At 37.6% G+C, this 22,345-nt stretch overlaps 1 protein-coding gene across 1 annotated transcript in view; it reads left to right on the top strand.

The window, feature by feature from the left end:
- LOC108966445 (lachesin) overlaps positions 1-22,345 on the top strand; it is an 82,216-nt gene that overhangs the window by 42,009 nt on the left and 17,862 nt on the right. The window contains exons 4-6 of the mRNA XM_018929736.1: positions 335-435; positions 9,537-9,628; positions 9,733-9,861. Of these exons, the coding sequence (XP_018785281.1) occupies positions 335-435; positions 9,537-9,628; positions 9,733-9,861 (322 nt within the window). The remainder of the gene's footprint in view (positions 1-334; positions 436-9,536; positions 9,629-9,732; positions 9,862-22,345) is intronic.

The following is a 22,345-nucleotide window of genomic DNA, read 5'->3' as shown; positions in this document are numbered from 1 at the left end:
GATGCATGTACCATATAGCCTTAACCTTGCAGCAACTGACTACTGTTATTTTCGGTCAGTGTTGAATTCTCTTAATAGAGTTGGCTTCAAGAGAAGCCTGTGAAAATTACTTGTCGAAAGTTGTCAATTGTCTTATCGATCCGATAAACAGAAAATTCATCTGGCTTAATGGCATCAACAAGCAAATTTTTCGCTATTGAGTTGAGATAAATTCTGGTGTCGTTTGTCAAAAATTTTTAGAAATAAAACATTAAAACGGGACTTAAAATAATTATTTTTCATTACATCTATAATTTAAAAAAAATTAAATTTACTATAAATTCTCTCTTTATAGATTGGCTTTCTTGATGTTGTAATACCACCAGACTTTGTTGCGGAAGATACCTCTTCTGATGTGATCGTACCAGAAGGCAGTTCGGTCAAATTAACATGTCGGTGAGTGTATTAGAAAATATCTACAAAAATAAATCTAAATAAAATATAATATATATTTCCTTTGGAAATTAATGAGGTTAGTTGGAAAACAAAATATAGATTTTCTTTAGCGATGATGTCCATTTCTGGCTCAATGAGTATGTAAACGAGCAAAATTTGCAGATTTGAAATGAAAAACAACCTGAAGAGATTCAAAAACTGCCATTTCAGACAAAAAGAAAAAGGTTTGATTCCACATCGCATCAATCAATGGACTTATTGATTTCACTCTGTTGAGCAGATAATTTCAAGTTTTAAGCCAATCGATTTGCTACCAAGATCGTTAGCCGCGACCAACAGTTCAAAGAAATATTCTTCAAAGCACTAAGGAAGGGCTAAGTTCAGATGCAAACGAACATTGTATACTGTTGCAACTTACAAGAAACAAAGCAATCATGTAGAGTAAAGTTACCCGGAAGTTCGAAAATTTTTATATTAGGTATATGGTAGTATAGATATTTACGAAAATATATTTATCTTTTAGTTGAGCGATTTTGTTTTTGTCAAAAAAGTCTTGCGGTATTTTCGATAGTTGGCGCTGAGAGCGTGTAGTATAGCTCATGGTCATGCTATACCTTTTTGGAAAGCTCATTTCACGCGTTAACACGTGTTTAATTGACTGTCATTTCTTTTAAGTCGTTCGTGAGTTATAGCGTYGCAAACATGGAGCAAAATAAAGAGAAAATACGGCACATTTTACAGTACTACTACGATAAAGGCAAAAATGCATCTCAAGCCGCCAATAAAATTTGTGCAGTTTATGGACCCGATACAGTTTCCATTTCCACCGCACAACGATGGTTTCAACGTTTTCGTTCTGGTGTAGAGGTGGTCGAAGATGCRCYACGCTCCGGAAGKCCTKTCGTCGAAAATTGCGATAAAATCGCTGAATTGGTYGAAMGAGACCGGCATAGTAGCAGCCGTAACATCGGAAAAGAGCTGGGCATGAGTCAACAAAAAAACTTGTATAAACAATTGAAAATTCAATAAAAATACCGCGAAAATACCGCAAGACTTCTTTGACAAACTAATATGTACACACTTTTTAGTTTGAATAGCAGTAGAGACGTGTTTTTTAGTTTAATTAAATATACTCATTTTACTGTCTTAAATTAAGAAAACTTTTCCTAAATTTATAAAATCTGTAAAAAAAATTTTGCAATTTATTTCAAGAAAATTTTTCAATTTTATTGCAATTTTTTCAGCAATTTAGAAATTAAAAATGAATCTATTGAAATTATGCAAATAATGAATTATTAAAACGTTTTTAAAAAATACAAAGTAATTACTATGCAAACACTCTGTGCTCACCTTTAAGTAATACAGCAATAAAAATGTTACTCTCCTCGCAAGTGTTTTTTGCTTGTTTGTTATACGAACGACGTCGTTGGTTAATTAGAAAACGACGATAGACGAACACTGCAAGAACGAACGCAGCGACTTCACATTTTACGAAATATATTCAAATAGAAATTATTTCCGCAATTCACTACAGCACCGTTTATGAATGATTTACAATATTCGATTTGCACTCACTTCGCTTTTAACAGCATTAATATGCAAAAACATGTCATAGAAAACAAAATTGCAAACTATGCACACTATTTTATTTAATTTTACGCACATTTTTGCTTTTACCAAAACACTCACAACTTTTCACTTCATTTAAGTTTTCATTTAGACAACTCTCATTCAAGATTTTAAATTGAACAAAATAATTTAGAAAGCACTTGCATTATACATGTAAATTTACGCGTTTATTACAATTTTTCCCGCAGCACGAACCGACGCGCAATTTGACCATTGACCGATCGCGATTGAAAAATGCTAACTGCCTGGCTCTGAGCAAATGTATAGTGAGAGTGTAGAGTTCCCCACTACAGCGGTGATGCTTGTTGTGTTTGTTGTGATTGTTGTATGCTGTATGTGGTGCAGTCTGAATGAGGAGAAGCTGTGCATTGTTTGTGTTCATGCTCCTTTGAGGTAGCATATCGCAGCATATCGAAGAGATATTTCTCAATGCCTACTACTTTGCGGTAGTTGTTGCTTCTCCTTGAGATGTTGTTTATGATTTAGCAGTAATTTGGCAATTGAGGTGTCGAATAAAAGAACTCGCATGCGATTTCTTATATACTCTATAACTATTTTAAAATGTTTAATGAATATAAAATGAAATATATAGTTACATATACATACATATGTATTTGCTTTGAAAAAGGACTATATTAAACAATAAACAGGGTATATTAAGTTTGTCACGGTCTAACACCCAGAAGGAAGCGTCGGAGACCATATAAAGTGTATATATAAATGATCGGTGTGTTGAGCTGAGTCGATTTAGCCATGTCCGTCCGTCTGTCTGTATATATACGAACTAGTCCCACAGTTTTCAAGAACTGCCGATATCGGAAAACTATAACATATAGCTGTCATACAAACTGAACGATCAGAATCAAGTTTTTGTATGGAAAACTTTTGTATTTGACAAGATATATTCTCGAAATTTGGTATGAGTTATTGTTTATAGAAATAATGTAATTTTTGAGGAAATTATTTAGATCGGCTCACTATAGCATATAGTTGCCATACAAACTGAACGATCGGAATCAAGGGCTTGTATTCACGCAGTTTGTTAGAAAAACGAAAAACACTACATGTGAGAGTTATTGGGGTACTATCGACCAGGTTTTATCTTTTTTTCTTAATACCACCAACTATGATCAAAAGTGATCTATTGTATACCGGAGTCCAAATGTTCGATCCCCTACAGTTGAACAGTTTTTATTGGATTTGAAAAATATTTCGTGGTCTTGGTTAGTTAGCTGTTCTTCTGCTGTTCAGAAGAAGGCGATGTGACCCGGGGTGTTGTCGTAGTACAACTTTCAATCGATTGACCCGATTGACTCTTCATTTAAGTCTCTGAAAGACATCACTTTGAATTTGCTCATTATTCTTGCTTTCATGCACGACCTCTTCCCGCATATCGACCGAGTTTCACACAGAATTTAATCGCGTACCTCTGCGCTAACAAACGCTGCGTCTTCGGCTTGTACCACTCACAGAAACGTGTTCCGCGAAAATGTTTGTCCTGATTCTCCAAGTACTCGGAGACAATAGACCAGCCGCTCGTTCGTTAGCTGGGAACGCCCTCTGCCGAAACCAGTCGGTGCGCGCACGCTTCGAAGTACAGTCGCGGCGGAAGAAACTCAGTCCTATTATTTTCCGGGCAAACCCCGTAAGTGGGTTTCGTCGATACTTTTATCCGAAACGAAATTTGTAAATTGTACAAAACTTTCTATATAATAAAGTAATTCGAATATTCAAAAATATTATAAATATAAAAAATTCTACGAAATTTATTCGGATGCAGTAAAAATTCTTTCCAAAATAATTTGTGCGAAATTTCATGAAGACATCTTGGGAAATAAACAAGTTTTCCATAGAAAATTTTGATTTTGATCTGTCAATTTTTATGGAACATTAATGTCATATTGGTCCAATATCGACGATTCTGACAGCTAATCAGATCAATATCTCAAAAACTGGAATGACAGAATAATTACAGTTATTTGCGAGATCAGTGACTAGTTTTAAAGTTAAAACGTTTCTTTTTTCTAAAGAAAATTAATTGAATATATACTTCTGAGGCACACACACGAAAACTAATTTCGTTTTTATATTTTGCTATTTAACCTGCTTTAACATAGTGTGCTCATTAAAATCAACTAAAATCCTCAAAGCCGCTAGCGGTTACAACAAAAGCTCTGCACACTGCGCCGAGAACTGGCTCAAAGTCATTTGTGATAATTTTTGGCCAATAAAAAATTACTTTTGCCCAACAGTAATAAAACCACAACAAATAATTCAACAAAATCTTGCTGCCCCAACGTTTAGAGCGGGTGTGAGGTGTGTCCACCGCCATTAAGTAATAATGTCAACAAATTAAGCGACACTTCATTCTTCTTGATTTAGTGGACAGAACTTTGCCATTTCGCTGGCCGCCACACTTGCTCTGCACGGAGTCAAGCATACAGTTACTAAATGTACCACAAAGTAGCAAAATTTCTACCACATTTGCCACAATAATGAATGGCTGAGTGTTGCAGCAAAGTAGAGAGAACGCAACAAAGGAGCATAGACACAGAGAAGGATATCGGGCGCAGTAAGGATGTGCAGAGGACTCAAACTATTTGGTCAGTTTGTATTTGTTCCTCACTTTGTTGGTGATTTATTGACCCAAAGAAGACACATGCACACACATGCAAGTATGTGTGCTTAAAAGCAAAAAGGTTGCAGCAAGTCATGAGGCGAGTGAATTTCACTTAATATTTAACTTAAGTACATTGTTAAATTTCCACTTTGTTGGAATTCGAAAATTTTCGCAAAATATGTTTTATCTTTTACTCAATTTTTGCAACAGCCAGTCTCGTCTTGTTAGACATTGAACTTAGATGGAATGCTAAGTAATTTCCGACCGACAAATGAATTAATTAATGCACTGCACTTTATGATGCTGCCACTGCCGAACTTTTCGTCGAAAGTTTTCAACACTGCTGCAGCGTTTTTACCATTTATTTTTGTTTTTTTTTTAGTTGTCTTGCCTCAGTTTGTTAGCCTGTTTTCCCTTACTAGCCGGCAGCTTGTTCACACTTATGTTTAAACGCCCAAAAGTATGCAAACATGCTTTGAAAGTCTAAGCCAGTCACTGACACTGTGTAAATGGACCTAACCGAGTTGGCTGCAGTTCAGGCAAGCGCCATTGTTTACACTTCTGCAGCTGCCGGCTTTTGTTCGGTAGACATTTGCCTGCAAGTAATGCAATCATCAAAAGTGTTGCATACATTACGGGTGCGCGCTAAACAAAGCCAGTGCCTCGGTGCGAGTTAGAGTAGACGCTCTCTTACCGCCGACTAATTTTTCTGGGAGTGTAAGTTTTTATTTACATATAATATTGTGTGTGTGTGCTGTTGCTTCGGGGTCCAAAGAAATTTAAGTTCGCTGGCAATGACATCTGCTTTTGTGCGATAAGAAACAATAAAAAGTGGGTAGAATTTAAAAATTATAGTGGCGACCTTTTGAATATGACTTTAAGTGTAAATTTTACTATTTCCTTTTAATTTTAGTTTTTTCTTCTAACTTGAAGAACTAAGTCTTTTAAACTAAAAAAAAATCAATTTTAATTTAATGTTGAAGTATCAATTAATTCTCACAGGATACTAAGTATTAAAATTAAGCTGTTTGAGAATATATACTATTCGTCAATAACATGTGCATTGGAAATGACTTGCCATATATCACTGTTTTTTATAAAGGGTGATCCATTTCGAGGTTCCCTACTTTTTTAAAGAAAAAACAGAGAAATTTAAAATTTAAGGGGTAATAGTCTTTATCATTCGAAAGAATATTCTTTAGATGGTCCATTCGCAGAGTCCAATTTTAGACGACTCGTTCAAGCATTTCGACTGGTAACTGTCAAACGACACGCCTGAATAGAAGCGGAATTGTCCGCACAGATTTTAGACTAGACCTAAAGGAATATGTGATATTACACGATCTTGGTAGCCGATCGACCGGCCAAAAACGTAAAATTAACTACTCATCAAAACGTTCTCTCCATATATCCATTGATCCATGCGATGTGTGGAAAGTGGCGGCGTCTTGTTGAAACCAAATACCGACTTGATCACGAGCTTCAATTTCAGGCCTCAAATAATCACGCCAATTTTGCCTGTTTCCATCCCCATTGAGCCAGAAATGAGCCCCCATCCCTGAACAAAATTTGGAGAAACGTCGGATCTTTTTGGAACTTTACAAGAGCCCGAAGCGATGTCGTTTGGGAAGGTTAAGTGGCTTCAGTTCTTTCACAAGCTGTATTTTGTACAATTTCAATTTAAGATCTTGATAAAAAATGTGAACGGCGCCGAATCAACCTCCGAGCGTGGCGCATCTTCGACCACTTCTACACCACAACGAAAACGTTGAAACCATCGTTGTGCGGTGGAAATGGAAACTGTATCGGGCCCATAAACTACACAAATTTTATTGGCGGCTTGAGATGCATTTTGGCTTTTATCGTAGTAGTATTGTAAAATATGCTGTATTTTCTCTTTATTTTGCTCCATGTTTGCGACGCTATAACTCACGAACGACTTACAAGAAACGACAATCAGTCAAACACGTGTCAGCGCGTGAAATTAGCTTTCCAAAACGGTATAGCATGACCCGATGCGACGAATAAAAGTAGAACTACGCGCTCTCAGCGCGAACTAGCGAAAATACCGCAAGACTTTTTTGACAACCTAATGGTTCAACTGGTTTAAGCCAAGCCCTTGCGTGTATCGAGAGATAGCAAACGTGCCAAAATTGGGTTGTGTTTCCGAAAACCCAATTTTGTAAGGCTATATATTCAAACCTATGCGATAAAAGTTAGTATGAGACTGGCCGTTATAGCAGTTATTATCTGTATGTAATTTTCTTGGACCTATTTATTCTTCCCTTTGCCATATATTGTCATATCTATTTGCACTTGATTGTAGGTTTTCATCTATTCTAAGGTATTTGTTCAAATAGTAAGTTGAGCTCCTTCTGGATCTTGCCTAGCAATCACGGTATTATATCTGCCTCGGCTGCTAACTTGGCACATTCGTTTGCTTTTTCGTTACCGAAAATGTTCCTGTGACCGGAAATTCAAATTATGGACAAGTGCAGTTGATATGCCATGGAACTTACAGCTGTCTTACATATCTCTATTATGCTGTAATTAATCTTCGACGACAAGGCTATCAATGCCGCCTGGATGTCTGTGCAAATGGACGCTTTCTGTATTTGTGAGTAGAACACACCACAGATCTTTTCTGAGCTGAGTTTGCTAGACGAATAGAGAGAGATATCAATATTCTTACAGTATATGCCCTACTCTATCCGGAGGAGAGTATTCTGACTTGAAAATAAATACTGAAATCCAGCCTTGTCACGATATTGCCTGATATATTAAGATTAGTATCCAGCTAGTTCAGAGTTTCGCTATAACTATACTTCTTTCTGATGCAACCACCAATCTCCTTAATGGTTAAGGCAGACAATTTTTGCACTTTCCGTATGAAAATAAACATATTCATATGTACATCACTTAATCGCTCCTATATCGCCTGCTCAGGCTGCCCTCTGTATTCTTTTTAATTTGATATTTTCTGATGTTCCATATATAATCATTGTTCTAATGACTGCCGTGTACATCCACATGACTATTTTTGGTTTTAGGCCACAGTTCTTCATGAGTACCTCTAAGAGATGATAGTACTCCTCATTGAGGTAATCCTTTTATGCTTATTATTAAAGTAGTTTCACTGTTTACTACATAGTATTAATATTAACTCAATCAATCTGAATCAAATTATATTCTTCCCGTGAGCGATATTATATTAAAATGATACTCAAATAAGAAATATCAGACATGAATTCTATCGAAGAGTCTAAATTTTTTTATTGAGATGATGTGGAAAATGTCAACCAAAGGATCTAATTATGTTAGAGATATAAGGTTTAAACCAACATCTGTACCAATTCCATTAATATTAAGCGCTACTTATATAAGTGGTCCTCTACCTCTACGACAGCATTGTTAAGCCCAATATGTTCTATGGAGTCATTATGTGGTGGAGGGCCCTAGAAAAGAACACACTTGCAAAGCGCTCATCAGCATGCGTAGTGCACTAAAGTTCACTCCAATCATGGCGCTTAACGCCATCTTGCACATATTGCCCACATTGGACATAGTCGGAAAGTGTATGGCTGCGAATGTTGTTATCAGCCTCAGAGAATCTGGCTTCTAAAAGAACACGTGCCTGAACACACGGAAATCCTCACTCACTTTAACTTCATACCTAATCATTTCGATCATTGAGTTGCCAAACCGAACTCTGGCTGGTGGAAAGTTTCCCACTATGTCAGTGTCTTCCTGGACGAGGTTGCAGCCACTATGGTGGCAATTGATTTATTGCTTCGGAGTGAAGCCTCCTTCAGAGAAATGACCATCCACTCAGATATCAGAGCGGCGATATTAGACTTGAACTCATAAACAGAGCGTTCAGAGAAGGTCAAAGAGTGCCTAACCTCGCTGCCAGGCCACAGTCGAATCGCAAGAAACTGTATGGCTGATAAGTTGGAAAGAAAAGGCACCCTAGAACCGCTATCGGTAGAATGGAAACGGGTCAGTGCTTCCATATCCTCTTGTGTTCGATTGCCACATAGCCGGGCTTCGAGGAGCTTGGCCGGCGCTGAGCCACCATCGGTACATGCGCTGTGGCAAAAGTCCAAAAAAGTTTTGTGTCCAAAGATTGATCGTCAGAGAGAGGATATCTTAGCCTTCAGTAAGGCTAGCCGTTCCCTATTTTGAATTTACTAAACGACATCTGCAAAAGTTGTATGGAATAGGATAAGATGGAAACAACTCATCACTTCCTTCTTGACTGTCTCTGGTTTCGAAGGTCAATACTTAAATCCTCACTTGGGAGATCATACCTTCAGACATCCCATTGAGCTGGAGGAAATAGAAGTAAAACGCCTGTGCAAATTTTCAGTAATTTTTGCAATGATATTTAACATAACTTTTTTCCATAGGATTCGTAGTTTCACAGGAAGTCAAGATAAACCTTTAACCGTAATATTTCAACCACGTTCCTTCTATTCCTCTTCCAGACCACAGACGGACCTTAAGTTATTTTTACTATTTAGTCTTTCGTTTCCGGTCGGTTTCAACCCATTATGAGTTTCTTTCAATTTTTACAATATAGAAACATTTTCGATTAAAACTTATCCATCAAGTTTGTAATCCGAAATAACTGGTTGCAAATAAGCCGAAAAAAAATATTTTATATATACATACATATATTTTAAAGCTAGTGAAATTATTTTTCCTACAACCAATTCTATTAACTATGAATTTCGTTCCCTCTAAAAATTAAAATATATGTATATAAGTTATAAAAAAAAGGTATTATTGCAGAAATATTAAAATTTTAATTATAATAAATATTATAAATAATAATGTCATTTGCATCTAGGGCACGCGGCTATCCGGAACCAATAGTGACATGGCGCCGGGAGGATGGCAACGAAATTGTGCTCAAAGACAACATCGGCACAAAGACCATGGGTGAGCAAATATTGACAACAAATTTCTTAAAACTAGTGCTCAAAAAAGGCCTCAACATTATCTATTTCCTAATTCTCTGCATTTCTGCTTTGTCTCGCACACAGTGTCTTCATTTCGCGGCGAAGTGTTGAAGCTGACGAAAATCTCACGCAACGAAATGGGCTCATACCTCTGCATTGCATCAAACGGTGTACCGCCGTCGGTTTCAAAGCGCATCTCGCTCAATATACATTGTAAGTACATAGGCAAGAGCCAGCATGGTTGCATTCAAATATAGCATATACATAAGTACACACGGCAAATTTGCATAAAAAGGTGACGATGAGTGTTTGTTGGAGAGTGTGTCACACCGGGTTGCCTAAAATAAAAGAGCACATTGTCGGTTGTCAGCGCAGCTGCTCATTAATTACCGCAGTCTCATGTTGCAACAGCGCTCCCCTACCCCAGCTCTTATTGCTCATTGACTTCAAAAAGGTACTCTGTCGGCCAGTTTACCACACAAACCACCCATCATTGTGCGAGCTCCTTTTTTTTTTTTTTTTTGTGTTTTTTGCACTTCGGCAACTTATCAGCGAGCTACAGCTCGTCGGCGCACAAGTGGCTCTTTTTGGCAAGTTGCCTTTTGGTGGCAGTCAAAAGTGTGAATACAAAGGTCTAACTGCAGCTTAACGGACTCTGCCCACAACGACCAACTGACCAGCACAATCTCCATTATGGCTCACACGTGAAGCGCCTGTGGCTTTAGGCTGCAGCATGTACTTATTACCTGTCTTCTCGGCAATTTCGTTCGTTTTACTTTCGAAACCACTATTTTGTCTTTATTTATTTGTGCACTTTTTGTACCCTTTTTCGACAAATTAGGACGAACGTGTGTTATCCCGTATTTAGTCATCACTACAAGCTTCACTTTATCAAACAGAGGGATGGCGCGTTTTAGAAAACCTTTAGTTCCATCCTTTCCACGTGTAACCTCATTCTTCCTTACCACCTTTTCTACTTGCTTTCTTTCTTGTTTTTTGTTCGTTCATTTTCTGTTGGCCATTGGCTTAAGTTTTTTGTCAACTTGTCGCCAGCACGTGCTCTATTCAGTGCGCTTAACTGCATCCACCAACAGTTCACTCAATCAAGTGGCATGCAGCAGCAGCAGCGCAAATTTTCTCATCATCTTGTGTGGATCCACGAACGTTTCTCAGTTTGCGACACAACACGAATCACTGCAGTTATAAAGCTGGCATGTGGAGCGAATGTGACTAAGCGACGTGCTTCACTTAACTAGGGATTCTCCTTTGTGTTTTCTTTATCACGTGGACTGTGTGCGCACTTCATTTGTTTGAGCTCATAAGTATGTTTTGGCGTATAGATACCTGAGATACTAAAAAAACTCCGGATAGAACAGGGTAGCAAAAGAACCGGTGCAAAATAACAGACCTTGGAAATAAATATTTGCTATATTCGCAATATTATAGCTGAGTTTAAAACATTGCGTCAGTCGTTTTTGCTTTTCGCTGTTTGGTGGCAATTTGAAACTCCAAGTATTGTCCGGTCCTTCTCCACCTGGTTCAGAATGGTGGTCTTCATATTTATTTGCGTCGAATACTCTTAGAGCTGGAATGTTGGCATCCATTCGGACGCCATGACTTATCCAGCGTAACGGCTGTATCTTAAATATTTGAACTATATCATCGACTCGGATATTCACCGACTCAAAAAACCTCCGTAGAACATTTCTCTCGAAAACTCGACTTGTCAGATATTATCATCGTTCATGCTTCTACGACATATAGAAGAACGGAAATGATGAGTGACTCGAGAGAGGACTTTTCTTCTCAACAGCATACTCAGTCCGCAGTAGAACCTGTTGACAAGAGTTACATATTTTGGGTTGGATTTTGAGGTTGGAGTTGTTGTTGGTGTTAATACTGGTTCTAAGGTTGACGAAATTATCTACGACTTCGAAGTTATGACTGTCAACATTGGCGTGAGACTGTTTGTTTGATGACAGGAGATATTTCGTCTTGAGAAAGCCAATGATATCAATAACATCGGCGTACGCTAGCAGCTGTACTCTTTTATAAAAGATTATATCTTCTATATTTTGCTTTGAAGCTCGAATTATTTTCTCCAGCTGTAGATTGGAGAAGTCGCACGATAGATAGTCGCCTTGTCTGAAACCTCGTTTGGTATCGAATATCTCGGAGAGATCCTTCCCGATTAGGACGAAGCTTTTAGTATTGCTTAACGTTCTAATAACCGTGTTCTTGATTACCTTCTTCTGTAATACTCATTTTGGTTTAGGATTTGGAAATAAATATACCGCGTTTAGTCTAGCTGATAACCCACGTTCTCAGAGATGCTGTACAGTGCGTATCGAACGTTATTGCTGCTTAGAGCAGAATACCGAAGAAGACCCGAGTAGGTTCATCCGCCATCTCGCGCAAATATTGTACTAAGATCCAGATTTTGCAGACGATTAGTTTGCGAGCCTAGAAAGTTCAACTCGTGAAAGAACTGAAGACGAAGGACCATCGCGATCATTCGAGAACAGGAAAATCCGAATGACAGGAAAATCTTGTTCAACTATGAAGCTCACTTTTGGTTTAATGGGTACGTTAGTAAACAAAATTTTGTGTGATTATAATCCACTAGCCATTACTGAGATGTTGTTTCCGCAGAAAGTCTCTGTGGTTAGACGACATCAAGCTTTAAGATGAAGCCGATCATAATATTACAGTCAATGTGGTACGCTGTAGAGATATGATTAATGACTTTTTCGTATCGGAATTGGAGAGTATTGATGTAGACGACCTTTGGTTGGAACGAGATGACGCCACGTGTTATATTAAAGGGAACATTTGGGGAGTGATTATCTCACATTGTGGGCCTGTTACGTCGCCTCCAAGATCGTGCGATTTAACCAATGTGTTATTTATGGGAGATTATGTGAAGTTGTCTGCTTACTCATATAAATTACAGACGATTAACGCTGTAAAAGCGAACATTCGGCTAGTTATTGACTTTATACGTATTCTCACAGGAGAACGTCTCACGGTGGGATATCACACGATCTTGGTGGTCAATCGAGCTGTATTTTGTATGCTTTCAATTAAGATGTCGACATAAAATGCGCCAAGTTGTTCCATACGTCAGACCGAGTTGCTGCGAACGGCGCCGAGTCGACGCCTCAAATCCGAATATTATCCAATAATGAATGCTCGGTCCCAAGATGTGTGATGGTGTTGTGAATAGTACGCTCAGTAGGCCGATTATGCCGCCCATAAGTTGAGCGAACGCGTCAAACACATTATTTATAATTCATGAATTTTCGTAATAAAGTTGAGCGATTTATTGGTCGGCGTAAGTTTTGCACACCGAAATGCCAAGCAATACTGAACAAACATAACATGACACCTTGACACGACTCACGCGCGATATTTCAAAAAAAATTAGCTCTTTTTGGAACATCAATTATATGAGTTTCATTTATTCTTGAAAACCAAATGTCTAAAAGGGCCCTTTTAATTTCCTACTTTTCATTGTTATTTATTTTTTTCTTTTTTTTAAGAAATGCAAGACTTAATTCTATTTTTGTAAAAGGATAACGTTAACACTTTGTTTTCAAAAAGCCTAGCTATTTTCACTTTTTTCAGTTAATTCCACTTCTTGGAATCGCTAACACAATTCTTCTGAGTAGGTTATACTGAAAGGAGCACTACAAATAACCGTTACACTTTACATTGCGCTTTCGCCCTTGCTTCAAAGGACTTTCCCTTGCACCAGTGCGGCGTTGCCAAGATTTGCATGCAAATAAGACTGATTAATTGCCGCATGTGAAGATGTAATGCATTTCCGGCTGCCATTTATGGCCACACAATGCAAATGTACATGTGAGCTTGCCACATACATAAACGCGTTGTTGTGTGCAACCCAAGAAGTGAGAATATAAATTAAGAAATATGTAAATATTTTTTTTTTTTTTTTTGTTTTGCCTCAAATATACTTACAAGTGGCCAACTTGCAGACTGTACTGCAACATTTTGTAGCATTTATTTTACTTTGTAAAGAAATTCTCCGAGCGCAGGTGTATAATACATTTCCGTCTAGGCATTTTGCGAAGGAAATAATTAAGAGAATTTTCTTGCAAAACCACAATGCTACATGCAATTTGCCGCATTAAATTTGTTTCAAAAATCTATTCCCACACGCTGTGCTCAAAGTGAGCTGCCCTACAAATGATAAATGCCAACGCAAAGCTTTGGTTCACACATCCGTTTTACTAACACAGACATCGGCTTTGCAGGATGTCTAAACGTAAACAGCAACAATACACATACCAAATATAAACATATATGTATGTGTGTGCGTTGTGAGTGCATTTGTAAACGCTCACTGTGAGCGAATGTCACGCAAATCATGAAAAATCACGTAGCAAGTGGAAGTAAAAATACGTTTCACATTCATTATGTCGGTTACTATTTGACATTTCATCAATGTGCAAAAACCTAACTGTTCATACAGTTGCACAGCATTGTACATATGTGCGTATGGAATTGAGAGCCAACTGCAGTAGAAACTGAAAAAGCTGTATAAGAAAATTAATACTAAATACCATCTCTAAACTGGTACGAAATGTACAAAGTACAAAGAACAAATAGTGGTCGACTTTAATTTCAGAAACATATTTTCTATTGGCTTGGCTTGTGTACTTTAAGGGGTAAAACAATGCATATTCTAGTGATTTTTTCTATTAGCTAGCCAATGCTATTAATAGCACGTTATAGATTAAAAAAAAAATCAATTTTCATTAAGAGATATTATACAAGTAAGAAAAGGCTGATTTATGTAGATCTAAAACGTCAATCAGAAGATCAGACTCGAAGCAACTTTATATATCGTCACCCAAAATGCAAAATAATGTATGATCAAAAAATTCGAAATTGAGTGTTTCATTGATTACGACCCACTACTGCAAATTACATACATATAAGTACATATCTACAACATTTTAAGGTTCTGCTATCAGAAATAACCTGGTTTTTACCAATATTTAAATTTTGTAAATACAATTTTGTGCTTCATTCTTTTTCCTGTAAATTTCCGAAAATATTGTTACGTTATTTTGGATTTTAGGGGGCGATATATATATATAAATGGAATTTAATATTATGCTATAAAGGGAACTTTCGCACAGTGATAAAAAACCCAACCTATCTAATAGGTCAGGGTGTTTGTGTGAGGAGCGGGTCGAGGATTGGGTTCATGTTATTGCAAAATGCCCGATGTACACGGGCATTAGGAATCTGGGTGGTATGGGGATTAGCTGGATTGATGGACATTTAGATGATATTGGTGTGATCTCCACCAGTCGGAATACCGAACAGTTAGGCTCATGTTCGCTTGAATTGTGTAGGCGGCGAAGGCGTTCCAGACGGCAGTCCAGAACCGTATGGAAACTCAATTGGTAGTAGTTTCGGCTGCTTGGTCTGGCCGGAGACATAATTCTGGTACATTGGGGAGCAGGAGTCCTTGTACTTCGCTTCAACCGGCTTCAATGGGGACTGTCAACACGGGTAGTATCGTAATGGTTGTGGTTAAAACCAGAATGCGGGAAGAATCGACATATTGTCAGTTATATGTGGAGTTGCATTGCAATCGGGTGCCGGACTAAAAGTACGGCAAAGGTTTTAGATGGGCCACGAACCTTACTGAAATGGTTAGTGTGTCCATTCCAAACTGATCACTGTGCTCTTGAGCGCTGACGTCAGTAGGTACACGCAAAACACGCCGACAACGTCCGGCATATTTAGTCACTGCTTTATCGCACTATTAGAAGTTTTTAACAGTACCGTTGTATGGGAAGTGGATGGGTTCATCTTCCGATTTTTTTACAATATCGATAGAGGATTTCTAAGGAGCGAATTTGGTTATTGTAGCTTAAGTGGCTTAAAAGATATGTACATTAAACATAACTTTGACTTTTTTTATTGTAAAATACATAAAAATGTGCACAGTAAAAATATGCGTCAATTCCTCAGTAATTATAAGGAAGAGGCAGACCTCCACTCCGTTGGAAAGACCAGGTGGAGAAGGACCTGACTACACTTAAAATCTAAAATTGTCCACAAGCAGCGAAAAAGAGGATCGAGTGACACACTGTTGTAAATTCGGCAATAACCGCGGAAACAGTTTCTATGACTATAAAGAGGATAGGTTGTATTGATTCGACATCGGCGATTTCTACAAATTTGCAGCTTCTTGCTAAGGAAAGAAAATGTGCAAAATTTCTATCGATATCTCAAAAACTGTGAGCGTTATTTAATAATGTCGTGATGCATCTCAACCATTTATTCATATATTTCTTAATAAAGCACGATTGCAACAACCAAGTCTACTGGACAATAGCCTTCTAACAATTGTGCAGCAATAAAATGACGCAACGCGCAAAATGCGACCATGAAATATGCCCAAATACTCACACATACACCTGAGTAATGCGTATTTTACTTTCTATTCATGAAAATTTTCGACGCAAGTTAATGTACGTACACATAAACATATGTATGTATGTATGTTTGTATGTATGTAAGCCACATACTACTCACTATCCTGATTAATGTTGCAACTCTCCAACCGGCAATGAGCTACACTCAGTAAACACTTCGCCATACACACGCGCTCACACACGCACACATGCCGAGTTAGAGTAGACATAATGCTCTATGTTGTTCAGCATTCAGTATTGTCAACCTTTGCCAGTGCAGTAATCACTGGTCCAGTTTTTGCCTACCACATACCTAAATGCCCTCTATGTCTCGTATCGTTTCCACCATCAGCACAAGGGGCGCAGCAGCTTCATCAATGTCCCGCATCCATCAGCAAAACTCACACACAGACAGTTGGTTGTGTTGCAGTTAAATTTTTGCCAACGCCGCTCACGTTCGGCCCGACTTCGCTCGCACCCCTCCCACCATCAAGTGTTGTCACCAAGGTTATACTTGTATGGACATACTTAACGCGACTTTTATTTGTAATCAACTTAGCTGGCAGGTAGGCACGACCGTTGCCTTAACACACATGTATGTGTGCGACTCTGTGCGTGTTGCAGTTAGGACTCACCGCCTCGGACTGACCTATGGCTCCTTCCCTACCGCCTCACATATTTCAATATGCCTTTGTTGGCCAATGGCAAATGTTGAATTTCGCATTTCCACGGCATTAGTTCGAGTGACCATGAAAATGTGTCAGTCTGCGGCATACAATTTGTGGCTCTTTTAAATTTCTCGAAAATTTTGCTTGCTCTTAGTTTGTAAAGCCTACACTGTGTGGTATTATACTGATATGAGCTTGTGTTTCTATTTCCATGTTCAGTCGATAATGTCGACCACAGAGCTTTTTTTTTTGGTTGGCCAGTAGACTCCTTCACATTTATCACTATATTTTGTAAAGAATTGAGAGACAGGAATTTCTTACTACCATTGAGTAAATAAATATCCTTTATGTTTGTGGTACAACACTATCACTGCAAAGTAGGCTGTTTATCAAACTATTCAAAACCGATTTTGAATAAAACTTTGGCATCACTTTTAACATTGATAAATAATTAGGCTACAGTGTCAAATCTAAATGGAAATATAGACACCTGCAAAGGAACTTCTCGATATAAAAAAAATTTAAAATGAGAAGTAGAAATTCGATGGATTCAGACCAGATCTTCCCCTAGCTCTAATAAACCGAATATAGTGATTTTCGACATTCAATCAGCTTATGCGGTATATATATCACAAATTTCTGCCTACGGTATTAAATCGCTACTGGTGCAGGAATTTAAAGAAAGGATGAACAGTTTATCGGAACGCAACTATGTGCACCTTATCTGGGTTTTCAACCACAACGGCATTAGCAGGAATGAACAGGCTGATGAGCTTGTCCGCTCCGCAACACTCACTAATATGGTACGACCTAAACCCTTCATCGCGATAGGTCCTCACGCCATAAAGGGCTGCTCTGAAAAGGAAAATAAAGTAGACAGGGAGAGACATTGGCAATAAGGCATCCGCCATGCAAAGTTGCTGATTGGTGGTCACAACCTCAGCAGGTTTAAATATGTAATCAAACTCCCAAGAGGCAAACACTGGCCACTGTAAGCTTAAGAAGCTCTTATATGCATATGGAACTAGTTTTTTGTGCAAATTTTCGGGATCACATCGAACATTAACAACTTGCAGGATATTGGAACTTAGCAATATGCTGGGGCCAGGTGAAAAGTTATGACTTAGAAGAGGGCGCAATAGACCTTAGGTGGCGGTACAATCCTCATCTAATTATCTTATCTAATCGTATATATGGATCTATCAATCGGTTGCGACAAATCAGTGTTTTTTTTTTCATTTCTCAAATGGAACCGTTCTTTGTTCCTAAAATGTTCCAATACTCTTATATAATTGTTTTTGGTTTTTAACTTTTCCGGATCTCAAGACATAATAATGCTAAGCCACTTTTCCGGCCAAACCTGGAGCTTAATAATGTAGCGAAATCCGTTATAACATATTGATGTCGATATTCAGAGACATTACACTTGTACAGCTACAAAAATGGCCCATCCATTCGTTGATCTTGAACGTAATGTTCAATATGTTGCCTTAACATTTTCATTCTCGTTCCTAACAGTTTTAAACGCACACTCCGTCGCCTGTCCCAGACCCTCGTAACATTCATTTTTTGATATCAATAGCTCAGTTATTAAAAGCCAAATCTACTTTTCGATAATTTCAAAAATCGAAATTTCGAAACATGCTCCACTTAAAATGTCATGCCTGCCGAACCAATCGTCCAACAGCGACGAATGACATTCATTTTGCGGACTGGGTCTAAATGTCAGGCTACCAGGCAATTGAAGAAAATAATTAAAAGTAAGCTAAAAAGATAATATAGGGTAATTGCTTGATTGGCATGAAATTTCGCCTACAAACTGACTACATTTTTATCACGTCTTACAAGTAGATCTCCTAGCTTATTATTTCAGTAAGATATTAGAAGCTAATGCACTAATGACAGCTCTAAAGAATAACATTATAAATGAGATGAGCCTGGTTGTAGCCTGATCTCGTTCCGTGAAAAAGCTAAAGTAACCTCTTACAGCATCAGTCAAATTAGCGTGACCATTGGAGATTCAAAGGTAAATATTATGCTTTAGGTGGCTAACTTCGAAAATCGAAGTAATTACTTTTCTAACTACTTAGCGAAAAATGCAAACTATTAGGAATACGGAAATTATCGAAGCCTTCTTTACGAAATTTGACCCGAACTGATTCATACCAAGAGACCAGACTTTCCTCTGCTTCCCTCGTGGGTACTGCCAGGTTGGAACCATGTGTAGAAGTTCACGCAAGTGAGGAAAGTTCTCTGAGCGTCATTCACTTGAGAGTGAACCGAAACGATTCTTTTGCGTATGACTCAAGTAGCTCACGATTTCGATCAACTAAAAGAAAAAGGTGAGTCCTCCCTTTCCAGGGTTGTGCGCTAGCGTTTCTAAAATGAGCCAGAATCGAAGAAAGCAAAAATTTCTAAAGGCACTGGAGGCATTAAAGGTAAATCCATGCCGAGTCTTATACAAATTTGTGGTAAATTGATTTAAGCCTTGACATGTTTGTATTGGTTTATTATATTATTTTAAGGGCGATTAAACAGGTTTGTATTAAAAACCGTGAAAATGCAGCTTCTTCAGTCGGTCCGTGTCAAACTCAGTTCAGATGGTTCGTTATTACTATATTTTTATACCCTGAACAGGGTATATTAAGTTTGTCACGAAGTTTGTAACACTCAGAAGGAAGGGTCGGAGACCCTATAAAGTATGTATATAAATGATCAGTATGTCGAGCTGAGTCGATTTAGCCATGTCGGTCTGTATGTCCGTCTATCTGTCTGTATATATACGAACAGTTTTTAAGATATCGTTTTGAAATTTTGCAAACGTCATTTTTTCTTCAAGAAGCTGCTCATTTGTGGGAACTGCCGATATCGGACCACTATATCATATAGCTGCCATATAATCTGAATGATCGGAATCAAGTTTTTGTATGGAAAACATTCACATTTGACAAGATATATTCACGAAATTTGGTATAGATTATTTTCTAAGGCAACAATGTAATATCCGAAGAAATTGTTTACATCAGATTACTATAGTATATAGCTGCCATACAAGCCGAACGATCGGAATAAAGGGCATGTATGGAAAAGTTTCGCATTTGACGTCGTATCGGCACGAAATTTGGCATGGATTACAGCTTAAGGTAACAATATAATCTCCAAAAAAATTGTTCAGAACGGAGTACTATAGCATATAGCTTCCAAACAAACTTAGTTGTATCCATAGTTACTAACAGAAATGTACCTGGGAAGGGTATTTAGTAGTAAGTACTTGGTCGGAAAAAACTCCATGTTTGCTCTTGTTACGTCAACTCGATTGTCGTAGGACAAGCTTTGTATTGCTTCTTCAGCGTTGGGAACATTTGATCAAGAGATTTACTTTCTAAACTAACTTTCACAGATTCCATCCCATCCCTAGCTAGTGAGTGAGTTACGTTCAAAAGTAGTGTCCATATATTCAGTAACAAGCTCGTGCTGACTAACCTTGCAGTGGTCCACTCGAACACAGCGTTCTATCCAAGTCAAAATTTGTAATTGAAAATAATTTTTTATAAATCAATTTTATTCGTTAAATTGCGTTTGCCGCATATGGCTCACCTCGCATTTAGTGTCAAGCTGACCATAAATATTTTTGCTTTCACGCCTACTAAACTTTTGAGTATTTTCTTTTGAATGCCTGTGTTAATTTGATTTAAAATTTTTACACTTTTGAATTAAGAGAAGATTTCCTTTTCACCAATATTGCAAAGCAGAAAGTTTTACACGACATGCAACACTGTTGGCTACTTTGTTTTTGCTTACAATAAACGCATACAATTTCTAGTGAATGTATGTCAACATATTTGTGATATTTCTGAAAACTACCGAGGCAAATCCAATTTTAAATTTTAAATAGCTTTTGAGAATTGCTGCCTTTGGAATTTCAATTAAATCGACTTCAATAGATTATCACCTAATAGCATATATGCACGTACATACATATATGTGTGGCAAGTTGCATGTATTATTTGTACACCTTTGGAGACACGTTTCGCCTGCTGCAATATCGTCAACTGCCACTTTTCAGCCGCAAGTGGCACGCATTCTTGTGCGAAAATCAATTAAAATCTCAAAATCTGCAAATCAATGTGAAAATGCACACACACATGAACGTACACACAAACAGCTGCAAACATACATATATACATGCCCGCACAAAGCTTGTCCAAAAATTGAGACATCTACACAAAAGCTCAGCACTAATAGCTGAAGTGCCCATGCATGCTTGTATATGCACAAGTTTCACATTAATTGTGTATACTCATGTTGCATGCAGCATATGCACATGCATGTAGATGTGTGCGTGTTGGTTTGCAATCAACTGTCATTTTGACTTTGCCCTAGTGAGCGTGGCTGACCACAATTTCCAATGTTTTATCTCTGCTCCTACTCTCCTCGCATGGTCTTAGTATTGTTGCAATTTTTTTCTTGTTGCTAGCACAAAAAATAATATTGCAATGCTTTTGTACTCTTGCAACATGTTGTATGGGGTATAAAGATTGTTGTTTAGATCAAAAAGTTTCAAGGACGAGTCGGATTGATTCATTAATTTAGAAAATTTTGCAAAAATTTAGAAACTGAGGCTTATGGACATGTTTCCTGACAATCTCTCGAAACTGACTATAGAATTTGGTAAAGGGATTCCTGCATCAGAACGGAACTTATGTGGACCTTTGATTCAATCCAAATATCTCAGTGGTTCATATAATGAATTTCGCTAGTATAGAATATATTTTCTGAGCACTTCTATTTGCTGAAAAGCTCAGCTCTGCTCTCTGTTTGAGGAAAGATGCTGTGCGATCTGAAGAACCAAACTTTAATGGTTGCAATCATCAATTTTTCCCTTTTTTGATACAAGCGACCAAAGAAGAAGAACAGCCTGTATACAATAAATAGATCTTCTCCAAAAGGGCAAATATTTAATTAAAGACAAGCGGGTTTTTCTTTCTTTTTACACATAGCGTAACTATTAACCTTTAGAATCATGGGATTTGAAAATCGAATTTAAAGTTTTAGTTTGAGTTGAGTTAGGTTTGATTTAGTGGAACTTGTCTAACATATACATATATGTGTTCGTGCTCAAATATGAAAAAAAAGAATCGAAAATCAAATAAATATTTCACTTACCTGAGTTTATTGTATATGTACTCAGGAGTGTTAACCAAAAATTCCTTGCTAAAGATATTCTGGAAAAGCGTTATACTGCATAGAGCATCAGTCACAGTTTTAAACCTGAAAGAAAAAACTTAGATTAAATTTGACGAGTTTTAATGAATTATACGAAATTTGAAAGCAACTCTGAAAAGAATACTAAACTTGATCTAAATTTTCCTGAGACTATTGTGTTACTACCAGCATTTTGACTGTCGAAGCGTATAATGTTTGTATACGAAATTTTTAAAACAAAACAAACAGTCTAAAATTGCCAAAGAGTGTCACCGAAACATTTTATACTCTCGCATGATAAAGTGGTAATCGAGATTTCAGCCGTGGTTGTGAACCGATTTCACCCCTATTTGGTACATGTCATCA

This window comes from Bactrocera latifrons, unplaced genomic scaffold, assembly GCF_001853355.1.
Source record: "Bactrocera latifrons isolate USDA-ARS-PBARC rearing strain unplaced genomic scaffold, ASM185335v1 scaffold_0, whole genome shotgun sequence".
Classification (NCBI taxonomy): domain Eukaryota; kingdom Metazoa; phylum Arthropoda; class Insecta; order Diptera; family Tephritidae; genus Bactrocera; species Bactrocera latifrons.
The sequence above is the reverse complement of the archived record's forward strand: the minus strand, read 5'-3'. Positions and strand labels throughout refer to the sequence as shown.